The sequence below is a fragment of the Haematobia irritans genome, chromosome 5 (assembly GCF_050003625.1).
Source record: "Haematobia irritans isolate KBUSLIRL chromosome 5, ASM5000362v1, whole genome shotgun sequence".
NCBI classification, from domain to species: Eukaryota; Metazoa; Arthropoda; class Insecta; order Diptera; family Muscidae; genus Haematobia; species Haematobia irritans.
Window position 1 is genome coordinate 50,831,666 of NC_134401.1, and position 21,878 is coordinate 50,853,543.

The following is a 21,878-nucleotide window of genomic DNA, read 5'->3' on the forward strand; positions in this document are numbered from 1 at the left end:
TAATGTACTTTCAGTTCTATCTGGCCTTCCCCAAGGACACGGTTTGGGGCTATTAACATTTATACCAGTAAATGAACTTCAAACATACGCCACTTAAAGAAATTGGTATACTTTCATAGTCGCCGATGATATTAAAAAACAGCTCTTGTTACTCTCACAATTTTGATAGTGAAATGGATTCCGTTTGGGCATTTGTAAATATAATCCTTAAAAACAACTACAGAGTTCAGGTTTCGCATAAAACCGTTTGAAAATTACTAATTGAAAACAAATATCCATCACATGTCGCTAGAAAAAAAGCCTCTACTATCACCAGTAAAACCCTATAGGAAATTTATGGGCGTTTCCGACAAAAAAAAAGAGAGGCCCAAAGAATAGAAATCAACTAATTAAATTTATAGAAGAGTGTGAAAAATTGCGTTGGGATACGATTTTAAACATTTAATTGGTTCTATGGAAAGAAGAATGCTGCTGTAATTGCAAAGAATCATTTGACATAATTTATAATGAAATTATATCTAATTTCGGTTTTTACTTACATTGCTGTTCTATCTTTGTTTTCTCGTTTCTTAAAAAACCAAAATACACAAATAATAAAGTAATAATCCAGTATGCCTTGTTTAACTATTTTTCTAAACATTTGATAAAAATGAAGAATGTTTCGCCTATCGCTATCGCTATGGTTATGTTTACACGTTGAGCCTCTAAAACCTATAAACGTGGAAACGAACCATACAAAATTCACATCATGGAGGTGCAGTTTCGGTCACTTATCGATAACAACAATCGATTTGTCTTTCATATCGATGTTTTTTCTTATCGGCATCACGGCTTCCATTTGATAAATACACATTTTTCGAGGACCCGGAGTAAAATTCATCTTTTTTAGTTAATTAAAATATTTAAAGATGCCCCGTGACTACGACCGAGAATATACTAGTGAAGATACATCGGATTACAAACGCAAGAGACGTAATGATGATGAAAACAATAGCAATGATCAAGGTGTCCAAGAGACAAATACGACTTCACATGATGTGGTTCCCAGTCTTAATGAAAAAACAGCAGGCTATTTGGACGAATGTTTGCAGGAAAAGAAACATTTGCTAGATTCCAACAAATACAATGTTTGCAAAAGATTATTGGATGATGGTAAGGAATTGTTTTAGGAATTAATAGATCATTCGGCCATATAAACCGCCATCTTGGATTTCTAATAAAAGGAGGATGTGTAATTTAGTTTTTAAGCTAGTGATTGTATAAGTTAACAAAGGGAATATTTTAAAAGGGTTTCTAAAGTTCTTTTCCGATGAAAAATATGCCACATGCCTCTTACACCACTTGCAGCCATACACAGATGAAAATGTTCTCCATATTTGCCATAATTTTTCATGGTTCTTGTGGGGATATCAATATTTACCATGTTAACTTATCATACATATTTTATTGTCTTACCTCCAGAAATTGAACGTATTCTTGTTAGTGGTCGCATACCTAAAACTGAAATTTATGCCAACGTCTACAGCGAGAAACCTATACGGGTAGCCCAAAAGGTGTGGTTTCCCATAAAAGAATATCCAAAATTTAATTTTGTTGGCAAAATTATGGGTCCCAAGGGCAACACATTAAGACAGTTACAAGAGGAAACATTTTGTAAAATGACTGTTTTGGGTCGTAATTCTATGCGAGATCATGCCAAGGAGGAGGAACTTCGTAAATCGGGGAACCTTAAATATGCTCACTTGAGCCGTGATTTGCATATAGAAATATCGACAGTAGCACCACCTTCGGAGGCATATCATCGTTTAGCTTATGCCCTTAGCGAAGTTCGTAAATTTATGATACCCGATGCAAATGATGATATACGCATAGAACAATTGCGTGAAATGGATGGAAAGGAACGTTTCTATAAGAAATCTCATTATGCCAAAGCATATGGAGAACATGCTCCATATAGTAGCAGGTGGGTAAATTTAACATGAATGCCAAATAACTCGGGGTTAACAAAAGTTGCATTTGATTTTTAGAACCCCACCTCCACCACCACCTTTTGAGAAAACCAAACCAAAGGTATATTCGATATTGGAAAAAGCTCGTTATGTGATGGATGATCCTGCTTACACAATGATTAAATCGCATAGGTGGGTTATAAAATTCAATCTGAGCTTGGGTTGAGCTTTCTATTAACTATCCATTTTTCTAATAGACCTCGAGAACATGATTTATATGAGCATCCCAGTGAATATGATCGTTATGGATCACCACCACCACCACCTTCTTCGAAACATTCAAGTGCTCACCATGCTCCCTATGAAAGCTCATCCTATGAAAGAGACTACAGACGAGAATATCATCCCCATTCCTCTTCCTATGCAGCAGCCGCTTATGCAGGTAAGTTTGCATATTATTTTCAGAAAGCGAAAAGGTTTTCTGTTACAGCTGAAATACTACGATAATAATAAAAGGCCGTTCTAATTTAAAAACAATCAAGACTAAATAAACGAGTTAATAATTGTTTGGAACGTTCTAACAAAAATAAACAAGTACAAAAAGAATGAAGAAAAAATAAACACACAAATTCAATTGAAATACAATAACAATTGCTAACGAATTTAAATAGAAATATAATATTTTCATAATTTAATTAAAACTCGGTATTCAAAAATTTATAGTCTCTGCTACAATTCTTCCAAAAAGTTAAAGACGCGCTAATGATCTATTCAAAAAAATAAATTTCTCCCTTAAAAAAAAACGAGCAATAAACCATTTAAATTCGTTAAATTGTATAGCAAATAAATGAGAGATAGAATGAAGATTACAAAACCAATAAATGAAAACGTCCTTATACTACCCGTCTAAATAAATATTTCAAATATTTAATTTTCATATTAAACAAAAAATAAAAATAATCACCCTAATGTACATACATATTTATATAAAGAAATTAAATGGAATAATCTTAATCTTAAAACAACAAATCAAACAATATCTTCTCCCCTCCTTCTACCTTCCCTCCAAAACCAAACTAAAAAAACCAACCAAATAGCAAAAAGCAGTAATGGCCGTTCCTCATCATCGGCATATCGGCCAACATCCACAACTTCACATTCATCGTCCCATTATGAGACAGGTGGTTCCCGTTCCCGAGAAAGTGTACGATATCGTTCAGCACCGTATCCAAAAATTCGTTAATATAAAACCAAATCTAAATCAAATGACTACCACCACGACCACTCAACTACAACAACAACCACCAAAACTAAGCGGCTTAAAAATCCAATTGAAAATAAAGTTGAAGTAAAGTCTAAATCTAAAAAAGAGACACAACATAAGAGAAACAAAGAAAAATAGAAACGAACAAGTGGTGAGCTGAAATTACACATTTGGAATGAAGCCTGGAGTAAAAATGCCGCAGTAAAAGGAATAAAATAAGAATGAAAATATACAAAATAAAAAAAAATCCAACAAAAAATTTCATAATGTACTAAATTTGAGTATATTTAAATCAAGTAAACAAAAATCATTAATAAAATACAATTATGACTACAAAAACAAAAATTAAAAATCCGAACAAAAAAAATACACTGTCCTATTTCAGAATTTGTGAGTGTACAAATCGGCCGTTTGAGTATGGATTTTTATCGGTGGAATTTGCGCTTTTTTGATTTTTTAATTGATCTAATCAATTTGAGCGAATAATTTAAATAAAGTACAGAGAAGAAAGGATCGGTAATCAATAAAATAAAAATAATTATATGTGTCCTACTGAAAGTATTTAGCTTTTTGGTTTTCCAGTTAACAAAACCTAACATATCTAAGGAACATTTCCGACTACATTTAAGGGAGCAACGAATTAACTGACAACACTGATGGGGGCTATAAAGGTGAATAAGATCGATTAGAAAATAGGGGTAATATTGTTAAAAATATTTAAGTCCGACAATACATAAATATGTGGAGCGTACACCTCACAGAAGTGGATAATTTGATCGTGAAACGTCAAATTATCCAAATTAGAATACGAACGGGGTAATAAGAATAGGTAAGACTATCATTCTTGTCCCGGAAAGCTCTCTATCAAATTTCATGAAGATCGGGCCAAAGTTACTAAATAGGGTAAAAAACAACCGCTAGACACATACAGTAGTCAAAAGAAATTTTTGGTCAAATTTAAGACGTGTTTTTAATCTATTTCGAGCCATGTGCAAGTGAGTTTTCTCAATAAAATGTGTAAAATATATTAAAAATAGTTTAAATATTTAAAGTATATAAAAAAAAACTTTCAAGATTGCATACGATAACTGTACACTTGGCCCACACGGAAAAATGTTCGTGTACATGTTTTAGGTGTGTGATTGTACAAAATGTAGTCCAGAACACCTCACGAAAGCGACACATGTGTGTACCAGAACAAGCAGATAGATGGAGCCACCGTGGTGCAATGGTTAGCATGCACGCCTTGCATACACAAGGTCGTGGGTTCGATTCCTGCTTCGACCGAACAACAAATAGTTTTTCAGCGGTGGATTTCCCACCTCAATAATGCTGGTGACATTTCTGAGGGTTTAATTGATTTCACTGCAATGTGAACGCCGTTCGAACTCGGCTATAAAAAGGAGGTCCCTTGTCATTGAGCTTAACACGGGCAGCACTCAGTAATAAGAGAGAAGTTCACCAATGTGGTATCACAATGGACTGAATAGTCTAAGTGAGCCTGATATATCGGGCTGCCACCTAACCTAAACCTACGTGCCTGTTCTGTTGATGCAAGATCGCAAAACCCGCTTAACATAGCTTGGGACAGGTTAAGACATTCTGAAACCCTATTTACTCAGAAAATGATAAGTAATAAGACCAAAACGGTCAGAATTGCATAAAAAATCATAGAAAATGTGTCACATAAAAAATAAGGTTATACTAATTTGGCTGAATCTAAAATATCCACTTTTGACTAGGAAGATTTAATTGGGGTTCCATAGTTATAAAGCGTTAGAATAACCTGTATTGGGAAGTTTGGATATTTAGAAAAATCGAAATACCTACCCACCCTAAGCTCAATGCGATCGACTTTACGGTTTTCCTGTTTTTTAATTCCGACTTTAATGGTTCTTATACTAGGACACCTTCAATTCTGATGTAGGACATACAATTATCAATTATTTCTATTCAATATATTGTAATTAATTACTATTATAGTTTTACATATATATTACATAATATTACATAACAAAATTACATCTGATATATCAACATGCAGTTGCGATATTCAGCTTGTCGATAATGAGAGTAGTCTAAAATATATTTACTTATAAACCAGCAATTTATAAGTGAAACAAAAAAAAGAGAAATAAATCAATGTCTATCAATTCAAATATATTACAATATACACATAACGCGAATTCAACGTTATTTTATATTTTTATTTTCAAAAACAAAATCTATTTTGTGCAAAAAAGAAAAACAAACTTGAAAATATATGTTCTCTCGGAGATTAACCACATAAAGTACTCTGTGATATTCCAGTGTTTAATTCAAAAAGGTTAGATTTTTTAAATACCAAACATAAAAAAGAAAAATATTTTCATAATGTGTGATTTCAAATCTTTTTCAAATACGAAAATCTAAAATTAGGACTGGAAAAATTACAGCATAGGCTGAATATCAAAAGCAAATGCGAATGTGCTGTTTCTTTATCTCCAAATAAAACTATTTTATTAAAAACAAACAAAAAATAAACTAAATAAAATGAATGTATATTAAAACAACATTGAATGTTTAAACAAAGTAAATTGCAAATTATTACAAAAACAAAAACTTTTAAAAATAATCCAACAATAATTTATGTAGACCTAATAAAAAAATAGTACATCATGGCAAAACAACAACAATTAAGATAATTTAATTTAATAAAACAAAATCCTGAGAAATCCATTGCATATAAATAATTTTATAACAACAGGAGCAGCTTCCAATTAGCGAGGGAAGCGCCGAGTGTAAGTATACTACATAAAAATAAACCTAAATCTATAACATCCATTATCAGTCCATACAAATCACAGAAAATAACACTTCCATATACATCAAAAACGAAACAATAAATAATTATTTGTAACAAAAAATTGTATTGTGTTTTTATTAAAAATAATATTTAGTTATATCTATACAAACTTAAAAAGTCATGGCCCCATCTAAAAACATTAGACTGTCTACAGCGGATATGGCCAAATCTACATCTCTTTTTTGAACTGTTTTCTTTTTTGCTTGAGCCGTAAAAGTATAAGATTCAACACCCAATGATTGTATGAATAATTCCGTTGCTCGAGTAACTAAAAACACTGCTTCATTCGAGGCTACATGTAAATCCGGATCCAATTTCATTATGTTACGCACACGTGTTAGAGGTAATTGAAAAAGTTTTTCTTCATTGCTTGCTGCTGGAGCACTTTTCGTCTTAGTGGCTATTGGGGGGAAATGGGAAAAATTACAAAAATATCATATACATCTTGAACAAAAATAAATGTCTTGAAAAATTTTTCAAGACTGCTCACAAAACTATGTGTTTACTAAAGGGGAAGATCTACACATAGTGATTGTGCCTACTCGAATCACTGGAAAGACATTCAAAAACGAAAACCTGAATTCTATAAAACGGACATCATTAACGTTAAACATCGATTTTGGAAAAGGGGGGCTTAGGCGAACTCTTAAGGAAAATACGTATTATAACTTTTCGAGGTCAAGATTTTATTCAAAGATATATGAACAGGAGGAGTTATGTCACCTTTCCCTATATAGGTATATTGTTCTCCGACGGTGTATAACTAACGATTCTAAGGGACGCAAAATTTACAAATTTACTAGAGTTGGGATTTTTAGTTCCTTTATCTTATAACTCTATTTAGTTCCGTTCTGCAATATGAACTAGTTCCTTTATTTATTTTGTTGGCCATGCGATTGATTTTTCAATGCACAAAAGTGGGCGAAATAGCGAAAACAATTTTCTAAACGTAACAAGCACATATCGCATGCAATGTAAACCCTATGAGAATTTTTGCTACGAGAAATGCCTATAAAGTTTACAGCCCGCAAGTCCTTATAGTGACTGATTCCAATTAACTGGTTTCATCCGCAACTACCCAACTCTCAAATCGAAATAGGTGTCATGCATCTGAACTTTAAGCTTAATATTGCAGAAACGACGGGACATACCATTAACCGAATTTCGAATTTATACGTACATGAATTTTCTTCTGTGCTTACTGTAGTTTCTTCCGCTACGACTTGTTCATCAACTTCTTCCGCAATCTCTTCTCTTCCTAGTTCTTCCTGTTCATTGATATCAGTTTCTTCCACATAATCCTGTTCTAATTCGGATATGATCTCTTCTGAGAAATCCTCTGCAAAAAGATCTTCACTTGCCATTATTTACAGAAGGCGGGATTAAGTTGAAAGGTTCGGTTGGAAAGCGTTCCTCAACACCCTCGGTCAGGGGAAGAGGTATTCAGCATTGACGATTTTTGCAAATAAATCGATTACGGATTTTGTTATCGATTATTGTGGCTAGCTTTTGTAAATTCTTAGGGTTCGTTTCGATTGTATAATATGTTTGACAGAATGTGTTTGGAGGAAAATATTAACAGTAGTGAAGTTCATTATCTCTTGACGATAATAACATTGTTAATGTTGTTTACAAAAAAATTTTGTTTGCACTAACGAAGGCATCTAATCTTGAAACAACCCAGTTTAGTACAAACGCAGTTTGCAAAATTGGAAGTTCCCTGCCAACATTTTTTGAATTTGGGGACGCTTCTGAGAATCCCCACTACGTCGAAAGCTATCATATACGACATCAAAAACTCGTCGGAAAAGCGCCGTCACTATTGAGAAGTTGTACCACGCCAAGTTACTACGAAAAAGTTTCTCATCAGTGCGATTATTAGGTGCCTATTTAGATCAGAAAAAGTGCATTTTAAGGTAATTGTAGAAGAATCATTGTGGTCAAGTAAAACACGATTGTGTAAAATAATGATGTTGAGTTTTAAGTAGCAAGTTACATATTGCAGCGTCTATCAGCGTGTCTGGAAAAATATTTGAAAAACGATCACTTTATTCTATTTGGAAAGTCGAAAATTGTTCACCATATACCTTTCACAATTTTAAGTGTAATATCTATGTTTTCAGAACTTTATTTTCGTTTTTATTTATGGTTGCGCTTGGCGTTTCACAAAAAATAAAATGGCTCTTCTAACAGTAGTGATGGCAAAATACTTTCATGTACATTTTGTACTTTTTGATATGCTTCCCCCATCACAGTTCGCGATGGTTGTGGTGACATTTACGAGTCTGTGGTAACGATGAGGATGAAATGGAACTTTGAAATGCTGGCAGGGTTGTTTGCTAATTAAAAAGAAACCAAAAAGCGAGAAATATGGGCGATAATTTCATTCCATATGAAATTCCCTTTAATTTAAGGTCATTTAAGGCTGACTTTCTGTTGAATTTTTAAAATATTGTAGAAAACTAATTTATTCTGCCTGTAGAGGATGCTGATGAGGTTTCCACATTCCTCATCAGCATCCTCTACAGGCAGAATAAATCAGTTTTCCGAAATGACAAACGTTTCTTTTTTGTTTAGAATCCCCAAAATAATGTCTAAATTAAATACAGAATGAGCTGTGTATATCGGTTCGAAAATATAAAAATGGAAAATATTCATGTGAATCATATAGACCAGTAGCCAATATAGGGACTATATAGCTCGGTTTTATAGTAATTTCACAGAGAGACTATGTAAATCGATATTTTCATTTCTTAAGACAAATTTAAATAAATCTTAGTCGGGTTTTATAATTAAAGCATTCACACAAATCATAATCGTTGCATTTAAGAATATTCACGAATTCAATTGTAGAATAGCAAATAAAGCAATTTCGTTGGAGGTTCTCTTTATGGGGGTAAGCTTATCCAGACTTAATGTCTGCGTTTGTAAAGAATCTTACAGTGTGGTCAATCGTTAAGAATTGTCGACGATGGCTATATAATCGATAAATGTATCATCGATCAAATTAACAAGCAGCAGGATCGAGTATGCCGCCCAACATAACTTATAGTGTGGCCAATATCTGGGATATTTTTGACACGAGCACGGCTCTTTTTTACTGGCTATTTATTGTAAACGAATAACTTCCAGTAAAAATTTGTTATAATTATCAAAAATTATCGGGTTCTCGAACGAAGCAATTTTTATTAGCTAAAAAATTTTATTCTTTTGTCGCCTATCGCCAGGAATGTGTTCACACTGCATATGTCTGTACCTCTGAATATAAATCTGGCATTACTGTATTGACGACGCTCTAGTCCACAATTTAGGTAATTGTCAAAGACCGCAAACGTTCTTAGAGGAATTAGTGTTGCCAATCTGCAGTGAGTGACAGAACAGTGAAATTAGAAGAAGAGAAAGAAGAAGAGTGATATCCTTCTTCTTGGTTTCGATTGGTATTTTAATTTGGACGACATTACGACATTACATGAAATTCAGAAATAAATTGGCAAAAATTATAAAAGATTTGCATAGCTAAGCGTGTTGAAGTGCCACACGATTTGGATTAATTATAATTAATCAAGCTTTTCCGGGTTTTCACACATCATATTGGTGGTGGGCTTTGTAATAAATGGCGGAAAACGGTATGCGTGGTGGAGACAGCGATAGTGGGGGTGTTAGTGTGAATGGTCATCTTCACGATAACGCTGTTGACCATGGGAACGTGGAAAAGTCATCGCCGCGATTAAGTGAGGCTGCACAAAAATACATGCAGGATTTGTTGGTGGAACGGTCCAAATTGGAAAATACTTTTCCATTGGCTGTGAAATTAATCGATGAAGGTAAGTGATAAATTGGTGTCTTACGAAATGCATTCTCATACCGTGTCCTTGATACTCTCAAATATGATAGCATTAGAAAGGGTTCAGTTGAATGGCCGTATACCGGCTAGAGAACAATATGCCGATGTCTACCAACAACGTACCATAAAACTAACCCAAAAGGTTCATGTGCCTATAAAAAATAAAAAGGTAAGAGATGATATACTTTGGGATAAATTGACATCCTTTTATACTTGAATGCCTCTTGCTTTTTCCAGTTCAACTATGTGGGCAAATTACTGGGTCCGAAGGGAAACTCATTACGTCGTCTGCAGGAGGAGACACAATGTAAAATAGTTATTTTGGGTCGCTTTTCTATGAAGGATCGTGCCCGTGAAGAGGAATTACGCAACTCGGCTGATTTTAAATATGCCCACCTAAATTTACCATTGCATGTTGAAGTTTCTACAGTAGCTCCACCGGCTGAAGCATATGCTCGTATGGCATACGCCTTGGCAGAACTAAGACGTTACCTGATACCCGACAAACACGATGAGATACGTCAAGAACAATTCCGAGAATTGATGGAAGATCCTGAGGCAGCTAAAAAGATCACTTTGCGCCAGCAGAGACAGCAACAACAACATCAGCAGCAACAGACTGGTCGTAATGGAGGCGGCAATGGAATGGGAGGTCCACCTCATTCTGGAGGAGGTGGTGGCGGCGGTGGTGGTGGAAATAACTCGGGTGGAGGCCCCAATAACAATGGTCCTTCCAAATATCAGCCACCATCTCAACGCTATCATCACAATGATGAGACTGTCTACTATAGGCCCCATAACTCATACCACCAAGTGAAACCTTATGTGCCAGGTAAATATATTGTAATAGAAGCTAAAACAAAAACTCTTTAAATTTATATTTGTAATATGGTTAGTCAATATTTCACAACAAACTCATAAATTCACAGATGATGTTGTCAAATAATATTGCCAGGTTTATATATTTTCTGTCCGAGACTGACCCCTTAAAATCGAGTTTTTATATGTAAAGCGGTCTTTCAATGGCATTTTCTGAGCCATCTATTATGTGGAAAGAGTCTACCATATCAGAGTTTTATCGATTGCACTAGCAATATTGTATTTATATTTAAATGTAAATGTAAACATTTGCTCCGTATTGAGAGAGGTAAAATTACAGGCAAAGGTTTTACTCGCATTCTACTACAAATCCAAAATTGAAAAATAAAATGTAAAAACCGACAAGGCTTTCAAAACACTTAGCGTCGATGGAATTTCAATATTGATGTTTGCGCGAGTTGAGTACCTGTTCAGGCTTCTCAATTTATCCCTGGGTGTAGTTTTTAGCCATGCAGAGGTTCCAGTAAGTATCGATCTGGCCTTCATTCGCTCTCCATTAGCTAACATATCAGGGGCAATACTCTTGGAAAAAGTGGAAAAATTTATGTTTATATTTACATTCTCGTAAAGGATTACTGCTGAAATTTCAACCATATCAAATCGTATTTTAGCTTTTATCGCTCGTGGGAGTGTTTTTTGCAGGCTGAATATTTATCGGACAACCACCTTATCTGTCAAAAAGCCTTTGGGTCTTCAATTATATTTAGAGACATCAGCTGAATGCGGCATTAAGAGATAAAAATAAAAAACAAAAGCTTTAGATTTAAACAAGGAATTTCCCAGGGCGTAGTTTCATCGCCAACAGCCCCGTCTTCTCTGCGAAAAAAAAAATTGGAAAATAAGTTACCGAATACTTAGTCTCACTATTTACTACAATGGTAAAAGAAGTAAAAATACAATTAAATGTCAGAGTTGATGGTGGCACAATTAAGTCGCTCAATTCTTATCTGTGATATGCTCCGTAGAAAATAAGTTGGATACAAGGAACTTTTTTTGGCTATAAGTAATTAGCTGGTTACTTGTGAATTATGCAGCGGCATTGTGGACACAAAAACATTGGAATAACTTATCAGAATGCTGCTTTCAGAACCTACCCGTCAGAATGGTGTGAAAACCAATATTTTCCGTGTGTGAAGACTTCCTGTCAAACACCATCTTTGGAATAAGCAACCCCCTTTCAGGAAAGTTAGGGTCATTATTTACAATCTAGAGCTCAGGATTGAAGAAGAAGAAGCGTGGAAAAATTCCATGGCTAATGATTTTCTGTTATACGTTCTTCCAACCCCAGCTCTTTTTTATCGACCTCACTTCATACATAGCCGGTTGTCGCGTGTATCCTATCAACAATCAAGTTCCATATGGCTCGCGCATTTTTTAATAGGGATGGTAGAACCGGAACAAAAATCTTGGATTCTCATTTTTGCGGGGCGATCTATTTATTTTTTTGCAATAATTGTATTCTTTGATTCGCGGCCGTATGTTTTTATAATTAGCGAAGAGTTCCCTCTACAAAGTTTGTAATAAGTCTACTTTTTTTTTGGATTAATATTTCTTTATTGAATCTTTCATATAATGAAAAAGACTATTAAGTTTTCAAATCTTAACATAAATTTGTATTTATGGGTGTTGCCAGTGCAAGACACCCTGTTTAAAGTTTTCATGTATTTTTAAAGATTATTCAGTTTTCAAAATGCGTGCATTTATATATGTGTGTGAGCAGTACTTCATATCAGGCCCAATGTGGTTGTTGTTCGATGTCGACTTTTTGAACATTTTTCATTTAATGTTAAACAAGTAAGGAAAGTCTAAAGTCGGGCGGGGCCGACTATATTATACCCTGCACCACTTTGTAGATCTAAATTTTCGATACCATATCACACCCGCAAATACATACATTTAAATATCACTCGATCTGGACAGAATTTGATAGACTTCTACAAAATCTATAGACTCAAAATTTAAGTCGGCTAATGCACTAGGGTGGAACACAATGTTAGTAAAAAAAAATATGGGAAACATTTAAATCTGAAGCAATTTTAAAGAAACTTTGCAAAAGTTTATTTATGATTTAACACTCGATATATATGTATTAGAAGTTTAGCAAAATTAGTGTCGTTTTTACAACTATTCGACTAAGCAGTGGCTATTTAACAAGGAAAATGTTGGTATTTTTGCCATTTTTGTCGAAATCAGAAAAACATATATATGGGAGCTATATCTAAATCTGAACCGATTTCAATCAAATTTGGCACACATGACTATATTACTAATTGTACTCCTAGTCCAAAATGTCAACCAAATTGGGCCAAAACTCTGGCTTCTGGGGCCATATAAGTCCATATCGGGCGAAAAATATATATGGAAGCTATATCTAAATCTGAACACATTTCAATCAAATTTGGCACATATGACTATACTACCAATTGTACTCCTTGTGCAAAATTTCAAGCTAATCGGGATAAAACTCTGGCTTCTGGGTCCATATAAGTGCATATCGGGCGAAAGATATATATGGAAGCTATATCTAAATATGAACCGATTTCAATCAAATTTTGCACACTTGATTATACGACTAAGTGTTATGTTTGTACAAAATCGGTACAAATCGGTATAAAACTCTGGCTGCTGGGTCCATATTAGTGCATATCGGGCGAAAGATATATATGGCAACTATATCTAAATCTGAACCGATTTCTTCCAAAATCAATAGGGTTCTATTCTGACCCAAATTAGGAACATGTGCCAAATTTGAAGGCGATTGGATTTAAATTGCGACCTAGACTTTGATCACAAAAATGTGTTCACAGACAGACGGACGGACGGACAGACGGACGGACGGACAGACGGACATGGTTATATCGACTCAGGGACCCACCCTGAGCATTATTGCCAAAGACACCAAGTATCTATCTCGTCTCCTTCTGGGTGTTACAAACATATGCACTAACTTATAATACCCTGTTCCAATTACTAATGTTTTCGACTTTTTGGTACATTTCTAAAAAGATTTCTATCACAGACCTTTTTAAAATCAAATTCGGCTTTTTCGTTGAAGTTCGCTAAGTCGATTTTGGGCGACAACAAAAGTCATTTAGATTTTCGATTTTGCACTTCTCACTTTTCTATATGTATCCACATTTTTTTTTTCAAAACCATCGAATTTTTTATTGGGGACTTCCGGTTTTGGTGGGGAATTTCCATAAACTTGGGGATTTCTTTTCGAAAACGGTTCAGTCTAAAAAAATCTGGTTGATTATTTTTTGTATTTCTGCATTATTAAAAAAGGAGCACAGCGAATCGTCGAAAGTTTTATAAAAGAAAATTTTGCTTCTCTTCATTCCACTTCATACAATAGCAAAAACGAGCTTCCAAAAAAGTAGTTTGGATCCTCAATTTGTGATCCGGGAGTGGTGCAAATTGGGATCATCTCCAATGAAATGTACATGGGCTTGTCAAAGGACGAAAGCACTCCATTTTGGACCCATTGCATTGCTTTAGAATTTGTGCCTTGGAAGTTCATTTGGATAAACAAATAAAAAAACAAGTAAGGAAAGAGCCGACTATATTATACCCTGCACCACTTTGTAGATCTAAATTTTCGATACCATATCACATCCGTCAAATGTGTTGGGGGCTATATATAAAGGTTTGTCCCTATATATAAAGGTTTTAATGTTGTCGTTCAACTTTTGCAATTACTAAAGGTTTCGACTTTTTGGTATTATTAAAAAAGGAGCACAGCGAATCGTCGAAACGTTTATAAAAGAAAATTTTGCTTCTCTTCATTCCACGTCATACAATAGCAAAAACGAGCTTCCAAAAAAGTAGTTTGGATCCTCAATTTGTGATCCGGAAGTGGTGCAAATTTGGATCATCTCCAATGAAATTTACATGGGCTTGTCAAAGGACGAAAGCTCTCCATTTTGGATCTATTGCATTGCTTTAGAAGTTGTGCCTTGGAAGTTCATTTGGATAAAGAAATAACGCCTTAGCACACTCAGCCACTAACGCCATTGAATACGATGCATTAAAACGTCTATTTAAATGTTTGTGACATGAACCTAATATGACACCACGGCATGACATTCTAACTACTTCCTGAGATGTTCTTTATTATTATGAATGAAAACAAGTATATACGGCCTAAGTTCGGCCAGGCCGAAGCTTATGTACCCTCCACCATGGATTGCGTAGAAACTTCTACTGAAGACTGTCATCCACAATCGAATTACTTGGGTTGCAGTAACACTTGCCGATGGCAAGGTATCTTAAAACTTCCTAACACCGTAATATATACCACATAGTCCATACGTGGTATATATTAAACTAAAAAAGGCCGATTAAATACGTATATAGTTAAATTTAAAGTATCTATAGAAATAAAATTTTGACAACATTTTCTATAGAAGTAAAATTTGGAAAAAAATTTTCTATAGAAATAAAATTTTAACAAATTTTTCTATAGAAATAAGATTTTGACAACATTTTCTATAAAAATAAAATTTTGGTAGATTATTTTTGGCCAATTTTGTGTGATTGGGGATCGGCTATATATTTATTTATTTTTTTTTTATTTATTTAACTCATTTTACAACCAAGCCGAAATGGCCATATACGGTTACAGGGATACTCAAAATAAAGAATTACATTAAATTTACTTATAAAATTATAAAAATAATTAGGACTACAATCAAGGACTGCAAAAACTTGACATATAATTACACCTTAATACTAAGTATATATCTCACTACAATATGTAGACCACGTTACAAAAACAATTTGATATATAAATATAAAAATTTAGGAATTGATTACTACTCTCAAATGGCTACTAACGCAACTATAACTATAGACCGATATGGACCAATTTTGGCATGGTTATTAGCGGCCTTATACTAACACCACGTACCAAATTTCAATCGGATCGGATGAATTTTGCTCCTCTAAGAGGCTCCGGAGATCAAATCTGGGTAACGGTTTATATGGGGGCTATATATAATTATGGACCGATATGGGCCAATTCTTGCGTGTTTGTTAGAGACCACATTCTAACACCACGTACCAAATTTCAATCGGATCGGATGAATTTTGCTCTAAGAGGCTCCGGAGGTCAAATCTGGGGATCGGTTTATGTGGGGGCTATATATAATTATGGACCGATATGGACCATTTTTATCATGGTTGTTAGATACCATATTCTAACACCACGTACCAAATTTCAACCGGATCGGATGAATTTTGCTCCTCTAAGAGGCTCCGGAGGTCAAATCTGGGGATCGGTTTATATGGGGCTATATATAATTATGGACCGATATGGACAAATTTTTGCATGGTTGTTAGAGACCATATACTAATACCATGTACCAAATTTCAGCCGGATCGGATGATATTTGCTTCTCTTAGAGGATCCGCAAACCAAATCTGGGGATCGGTTTATATGGGGGCTATACGTAAAAGTGGACCGATATGGCCCATTTGCAATATCATCCGAACTACATCAATAACAACTACTTGTGCCAAGTTTGAAGTCGATAGCTTGTTTCGTTCGGAAGTTAGCGTGATTTCAACAGACGGAAGGACGGGCATGCTTAGATCGACTCAGAATTTCATCACGACCCAGAATATATATACTTTATGGGGTCTTAGAACAATATTTCGATGTGTTACAAACGGAATGACAAATTCAATATATCCCCCATCCTGTGGTGGAGGGTATAAAAAGAACGCTGGTTCAAATCTCACCAGCGAAATTTTTTTTATTAAATATTTTTGTAAAAAATATTTTTTTTTTATGTTACACATCGATTTTATTTTGTTTTTTTTTTCGGCATATATTTTTGGATAATATTTATTTTTTTTCATTAAAAATCAATAAAAAATTAAAAATGATCGTTATTTGCAAAACCTCAAAAGAATTTCCATGGAGGTGAAAAAGTCAAACGGCCCAGTTTCAAATTCCAGCGGGGATGCATTTTTTTATTATTTATTTATTTTATTTTATTTGCTGCATTAATGTAACAAGTCGATTATTTTTGTATTGATTTTCTACTCTTTTTCAAATTTCAATTGTCCAAAACTTAAATTTTCGCTTAAGACGGCCTAATAAGAGCGGGCACTTTCTAAGACTTGTGGAAAAGGATTGCTTCGGAAGTGGAAAAAATCGATAAGGGATCCCGGGATGGGATTAAAAAAATGTTTGTGGAACAACTTCCAATTTTTTTCTAGGAGGGAGAATATCGAGCATTTTGAGTAAAAACGGGTTATATTTTTTCCCCAAAACACTCAGCTTTGCTAAGGCATTTTTCTACAATTGTGAAATCATTTCGTGAGAATATGGTTCACTTTCATATTGATCAACCAGCTAATTATATTACTTGAGTATTTAGACATAAATATTCGTTCATACATGGTGCCCGACCTCTTTCATTTCTCGAGCATTTGGAAGACGATCACGGGTTTTCTGGTTTTGTGTTTCAAAATCTTGATCTTATTGCAGCCCACAAGCTTGTTTTTTTTATTATTTTATATTTTTTTTTATTTTTTTCCATAAATACTTTTCAACAATTTGGGATTTTTATGAGGATTTTTAATTTTAATTTAAATTGAGGATTTTTTTTGGGACGAAGGCTTCTCCAAATTTTACATCAGCTGAATTACAGTCGTAAAAGCTTTGGGACCCGTGGGCCCCGATTATACTTCAATATTGACGTTGAAACACATGGACTGTCAAACCTAATATATTCCCTGGAAATTTTATTCGTTGCCGCGATAGATAAAATTACCAAGTTTTAGTATATACACATATTGCTTTGTATCGAGTTGATCTATCTATTTTTGCTCAATCCCTCAATCACTGGGGAGCATATTTCTGCTTTCAGAAGTTTAAAAGTAGAAAAATTCCAATTTTATTGATTTTTTAATATTCTATCAATTGCTTTTATTACAGAGTAATTTCATTTGTATACTATCATTATTCTATTCTTTTTTGTCTTCCATCAAGGTAATCAACGTATGCATTCAGCTATGCCACCAACTGCTACTATTGTTGGGCCCTCACCCACAGGTATGCCCGTTGTAAATGCTGCCAATTATAGTGGGCGTGGCCATGGAATGAATCCAGCCGCTGCGGTGGGCATCAATCCTAATATAAGATATCGAACATCCCAAATGCCACCATATCAACAATACGCAAAGAAATAATACTGCTGAAAGTCCATTAAATGGTGTGCTTTTTGTATGTGTGTGTGTTCTTTTTATTAAATCTATGTTGATGATGTGTTTCTTCGTTTAAGTTTACTTGTCATTTTTTTTGTGTCATTTCGTTGATTTTGATTTTTTAAAATATTTTTTATTCTGCCATTTTTTATGTTTTTCTTTATTTCTTATTTTATTCCTTTTTACTATATATTTTATTATTAGTTTTTTTTCTTCATAATTTCCCATTTTGTTTTTTGTTATTGTAAGAAAAAGAAAAAATAGTTATGTACATTGTACATTTAATGTGTGTACATAGAGAAAAATATTAAATAATAGTAATTCTATTTTTTTGTAAACTCACATAGATATTTGTTAACACAAACACAAAGAGAGATGTGAGATATATTAGTGACTACCAAATCAATGGTATACAAAAAAGAAAAACCATAACAATAACCACATAACCAATAACTACTACCTACCCCATATACACTACACTTTATATTGGATATATGTATGGAGAATTTCAGGATGAATTTGTCAAGGGCAAAATAAAATATAATTTTTCAGCTTTATATACAGTGAAGCCTCTACAACTTGGATACGCTTAAAAGCCGACACTTGTCAAACGTTTAAAATTTTCCTGAGATGTGTGCTATATTTTAACATTAAAGTTAAAAGTGAACATCTCCCACATTTGGGTAGAATTTATGCGATCCAAGGTGAGAGATTTCATTGTATTCCATATGTTTTAGAAATTTTCAGAAATTTCTGTCTGATTTACGAACTTTTACAATTTTTCGTGGATTATTTCTCTCGTTAATTTACACAGAAAATATCACAAATATTTTTTTAATTAAAATATTAATTTCCCTTCAAAAGATTAATACAATTAATTTTTTATAAAAACAAAAATTAGTCCCATAAATTAATTGAATGAAATTTTTAATTAACCTCATTAAAAAATAAACTAAATATTTCTTTTTTTATTCACTTTGTTCTATTTTTAAAAAAATTTGAACATATTTTGATAACCAAAAATTTGAAAAAATCATTAATTTTCAATTTAAACCTTAATGAAATGGGAAAAATATCCAATAAAACATTAAATCACATTTTTCGTAAAAAGCCAAAATCAGCCACATAAATTTATCGAATCAATTAATTTGATCATATTCAAATCAGCCACATAAATTAATCGAATCAATTAATTTGATCATATTCAAATAAATTAAATATTTTTCTGTGTATTCACTTTATGTTTTTTAAAGAAGTAATTTTTCAGAATTCTGTAAAAGATATTGAGACCTATAAACATAGGAAAATAAATCATTAGAAATTGTTAAATTTATCGAATCAAACAATTTTTTTAATTAAACTCATTAATTTATAAACCAAATATTTTTATTTCTATTGGCTTTATTCTATTAAAAAATAATAATAATAAAATGTATTTAAACCCGAAAACTTGGAAAAATAACATTAATCTTAATTAAATTGGAAAAAATCCAATAGAACATTGGATTTTTGGTTAAATTAAATTATTCATAAAAAATAAAAATCAGCCACATAATTAATCGAATCAATTAATTAATTGATTGCATTAAATGACTTCATTCAAATATATCAAACCTTTTTCTGTTTATACTACACGTTATTCTGTTTTTAAAGAATTTTGAAGAAAAAAAAAATATTGAGACTTATATAATAATTATTTTTTGAATAAATTTAAACACTTAATTCTAGAGATTATTTATGCAAAATTTTATGTATATAAAAAAGAAAAAATATTTGCCCTTAAACACGCAATTAATTGATTTTATTACATTTTAATGGAAACAAAAGAAAAAGTTGCTTAAATTTAATCTCTATTTAAACACCTCATTCTAGAGATTATTTATGCAAAATTTTAAGTATACAAAAAAGAAAAAATATTTGCCCTTAAACACACATTTAATTGATTTTATTAAATTTTAATGTAAACAAAAGAAAAAGTTGCTTAAATTTAATCTCTATTTTAACACCTCATTCTAGAGATTATTTATGCAAAATTTTAAGTATATAAAACAGAAAAAATATTTGCCCTTAAACACGGAATTAATTGATTTTATTAAATTTTAATTGAAATAGCTTCAAGCACTGAAATGTTAATATTAGTCACCATTGTCACTTGAAAAAAACTAATTGATGCAATTATTTTATATAACAGATTTTGGTTTTGATTACAATTGCATATTTAATAAATACTTGTATTTAATATGTCTTCAATTTCAATTAGGATGTTAAAAGAAAAATGTTGATGAGATTATTTTCAGTGTAATTTATTTCAAACCGTAGATATTTTATAATTGAATCAATTATTATTTTGTAACAATTACATTTTTAATCAAACTATAATTATTTATAACATACCCGTATTTGGTTTCACAAGCTACTTTTCTACAAGCTACCTTTCGCTCCACTAATGGGGAAAGCTATTCACACAATTTCAAGTGAAACCAAGAACATAAACGATAATTTATTTTTTATTGATTCGAAATTAATTAATGTTGCAATTGTTTTGATTAAGGAAATGGGCATATGTCAGTTAACAAAATTGATTGATTATATTAAAAAAAAAAATCAATTAATTCAATTAGCTGATAAAAAAAGTTGAATGAATTATTTCAATCGATTAATTATTTAATTAATATTTTTTAAAAATAGTATGGTTTGAATTGATAAATGTTAATGACAGTTTTTCTGTGTTATTGAAGCTATTTACAAATTTAATTTTTATTTAATTGGAAATTCATATCCAAACAATTTTGTCATTGGATGTGAAAGCACATGTTTTGATATATATTTTATTAAAAGCCTTCTTTTATTACAATGGTTAAATTTTTTAAATATTCCTGACACATTTGTTAATTATTTAAGACTATAATGTAATATCTTAGTAATGTATAAAGGCAAGAAGGTTACAAAAAAATATGACTTCATATCCATTGACAAAATTCATTGAATCAATTACCTCTTCAGTCAACTGAACCAAAAATCAATTGAACACAACTTTTTAATTAATTTCGGTTTTTTAATTGTGGCAAATAATTGATATAATTACTTTCGTGGATGAAAAGGTTTCATTACCATATTAATTTAGTTTGCAAACTTTTCAGTAATAAATTGAATTTTGTGATATATGGTAAGAATAAGCTAATCTAAAATATTTTATATTGCTCTTCAAATTATTCTTGAAATACATATCTCTCTATATATATTCCGTATACAAATATAAACATACATAGATATTTTTAGAAATAACATTTGGGGCAAATGTATTTGTTTTTATTTCCACAAAAAAATGCATTGCCCCCTTATTTGTTTTTTGTTTTATTTTTATTATTATTATTAACTATTATTATTATTGCGATTTTCCTTTTTCTCATCGATTGTAATGACATCGTTTTAGTCGTACATACATATACTATATATATACTATTTCATACATATGTATACATATATACATATATTCATATATACATACATATATATATGTTATCTGTTTCATTTTCTTTTTTTATTTAAAATAAGTAAGAAATGAAATAATAATTATTATTTTGAATAATTTAAGCGTTGATATGGTTAATACCAAAAAAACAAACAAGATAAAAAAACTCAGTTGAACGAATGAAAAAAAAAAAACACGAATCAACGGATAAAGGTGTATGTAACTGGAAACTTCCTCTAGGACTTGTATTTTTTTGGAATTTTTGAAAAGCTTAAAAATAAGAAGAGAGATGTCTACATAAAAAACAAAGGCGAAAATACAGTTACACACCACAATTACTTTGTTTTCAAACCTAAAACATAAACACTGCTAAAGTACGAGTGTATAAACATAAAAATTATTAATAAAAA

The 21,878-nt window shown here is 32.2% G+C and overlaps 3 protein-coding genes across 3 annotated transcripts; 2 read left to right on the forward strand and 1 right to left on the reverse strand.

Annotated features, from left to right (window-relative positions):
* Positions 1-817: 817 nt before the first annotated feature.
* On the forward strand, positions 818-3,327 carry qkr58E-1 (quaking related 58E-1). The gene is made up of 5 exons (XM_075308912.1): positions 818-1,152; positions 1,462-1,963; positions 2,028-2,141; positions 2,207-2,391; positions 3,047-3,327. Exons 1-5 carry the CDS (start codon positions 909-911, stop codon positions 3,190-3,192), a joined length of 1,191 nt encoding a protein of 396 aa, XP_075165027.1. The 5' UTR covers positions 818-908; the 3' UTR covers positions 3,193-3,327.
* A 2,775-nt stretch (positions 3,328-6,102) lies between these two features.
* Positions 6,103-7,499, reverse strand: PolE4 (DNA polymerase epsilon subunit 4). Its single transcript, XM_075308913.1, has 2 exons — positions 7,239-7,499; positions 6,103-6,458 (listed from the first exon to the last, which is right to left on the reverse strand). Exons 1-2 carry the CDS (start codon positions 7,420-7,422, stop codon positions 6,169-6,171), a joined length of 474 nt encoding a protein of 157 aa, XP_075165028.1. The 5' UTR covers positions 7,423-7,499; the 3' UTR covers positions 6,103-6,168.
* A 1,922-nt stretch (positions 7,500-9,421) lies between these two features.
* On the forward strand, positions 9,422-18,553 carry qkr58E-2 (quaking related 58E-2). The gene is made up of 4 exons (XM_075310431.1): positions 9,422-9,882; positions 9,953-10,071; positions 10,140-10,734; positions 17,782-18,553. The coding sequence occupies exons 1-4, from the start codon at positions 9,672-9,674 to the stop codon at positions 17,979-17,981; spliced, it is 1,125 nt and encodes a 374-aa protein (XP_075166546.1). The 5' UTR covers positions 9,422-9,671; the 3' UTR covers positions 17,982-18,553.
* Positions 18,554-21,878: the final 3,325 nt, after the last annotated feature.

Coding starts and splice junctions, on each gene's coding strand:
- qkr58E-2 (XM_075310431.1), top strand. CDS start 9,672: ATGGCGGAAAACGGTATGCGTGGTGGAGACAGCGATAGTGGGGGTGTT. Junction 10,072..10,139: donor TGCCTATAAAAAATAAAAAG/GTAAGAGATGAT, acceptor TGCTTTTTCCAG/TTCAACTATGTGGGCAAATT. Junction 10,735..17,781: donor AGTGAAACCTTATGTGCCAG/GTAAATATATTG, acceptor TCTTCCATCAAG/GTAATCAACGTATGCATTCA.
- qkr58E-1 (XM_075308912.1), top strand. CDS start 909: ATGCCCCGTGACTACGACCGAGAATATACTAGTGAAGATACATCGGAT. Junction 1,153..1,461: donor CAAAAGATTATTGGATGATG/GTAAGGAATTGT, acceptor TCTTACCTCCAG/AAATTGAACGTATTCTTGTT. Junction 2,142..2,206: donor ACAATGATTAAATCGCATAG/GTGGGTTATAAA, acceptor TTTTTCTAATAG/ACCTCGAGAACATGATTTAT.
- PolE4 (XM_075308913.1), bottom strand. CDS start 7,422: ATGGCAAGTGAAGATCTTTTTGCAGAGGATTTCTCAGAAGAGATCATA. Junction 6,459..7,238: donor AAGCACAGAAGAAAATTCAT/GTACGTATAAAT, acceptor TCCCCCCAATAG/CCACTAAGACGAAAAGTGCT.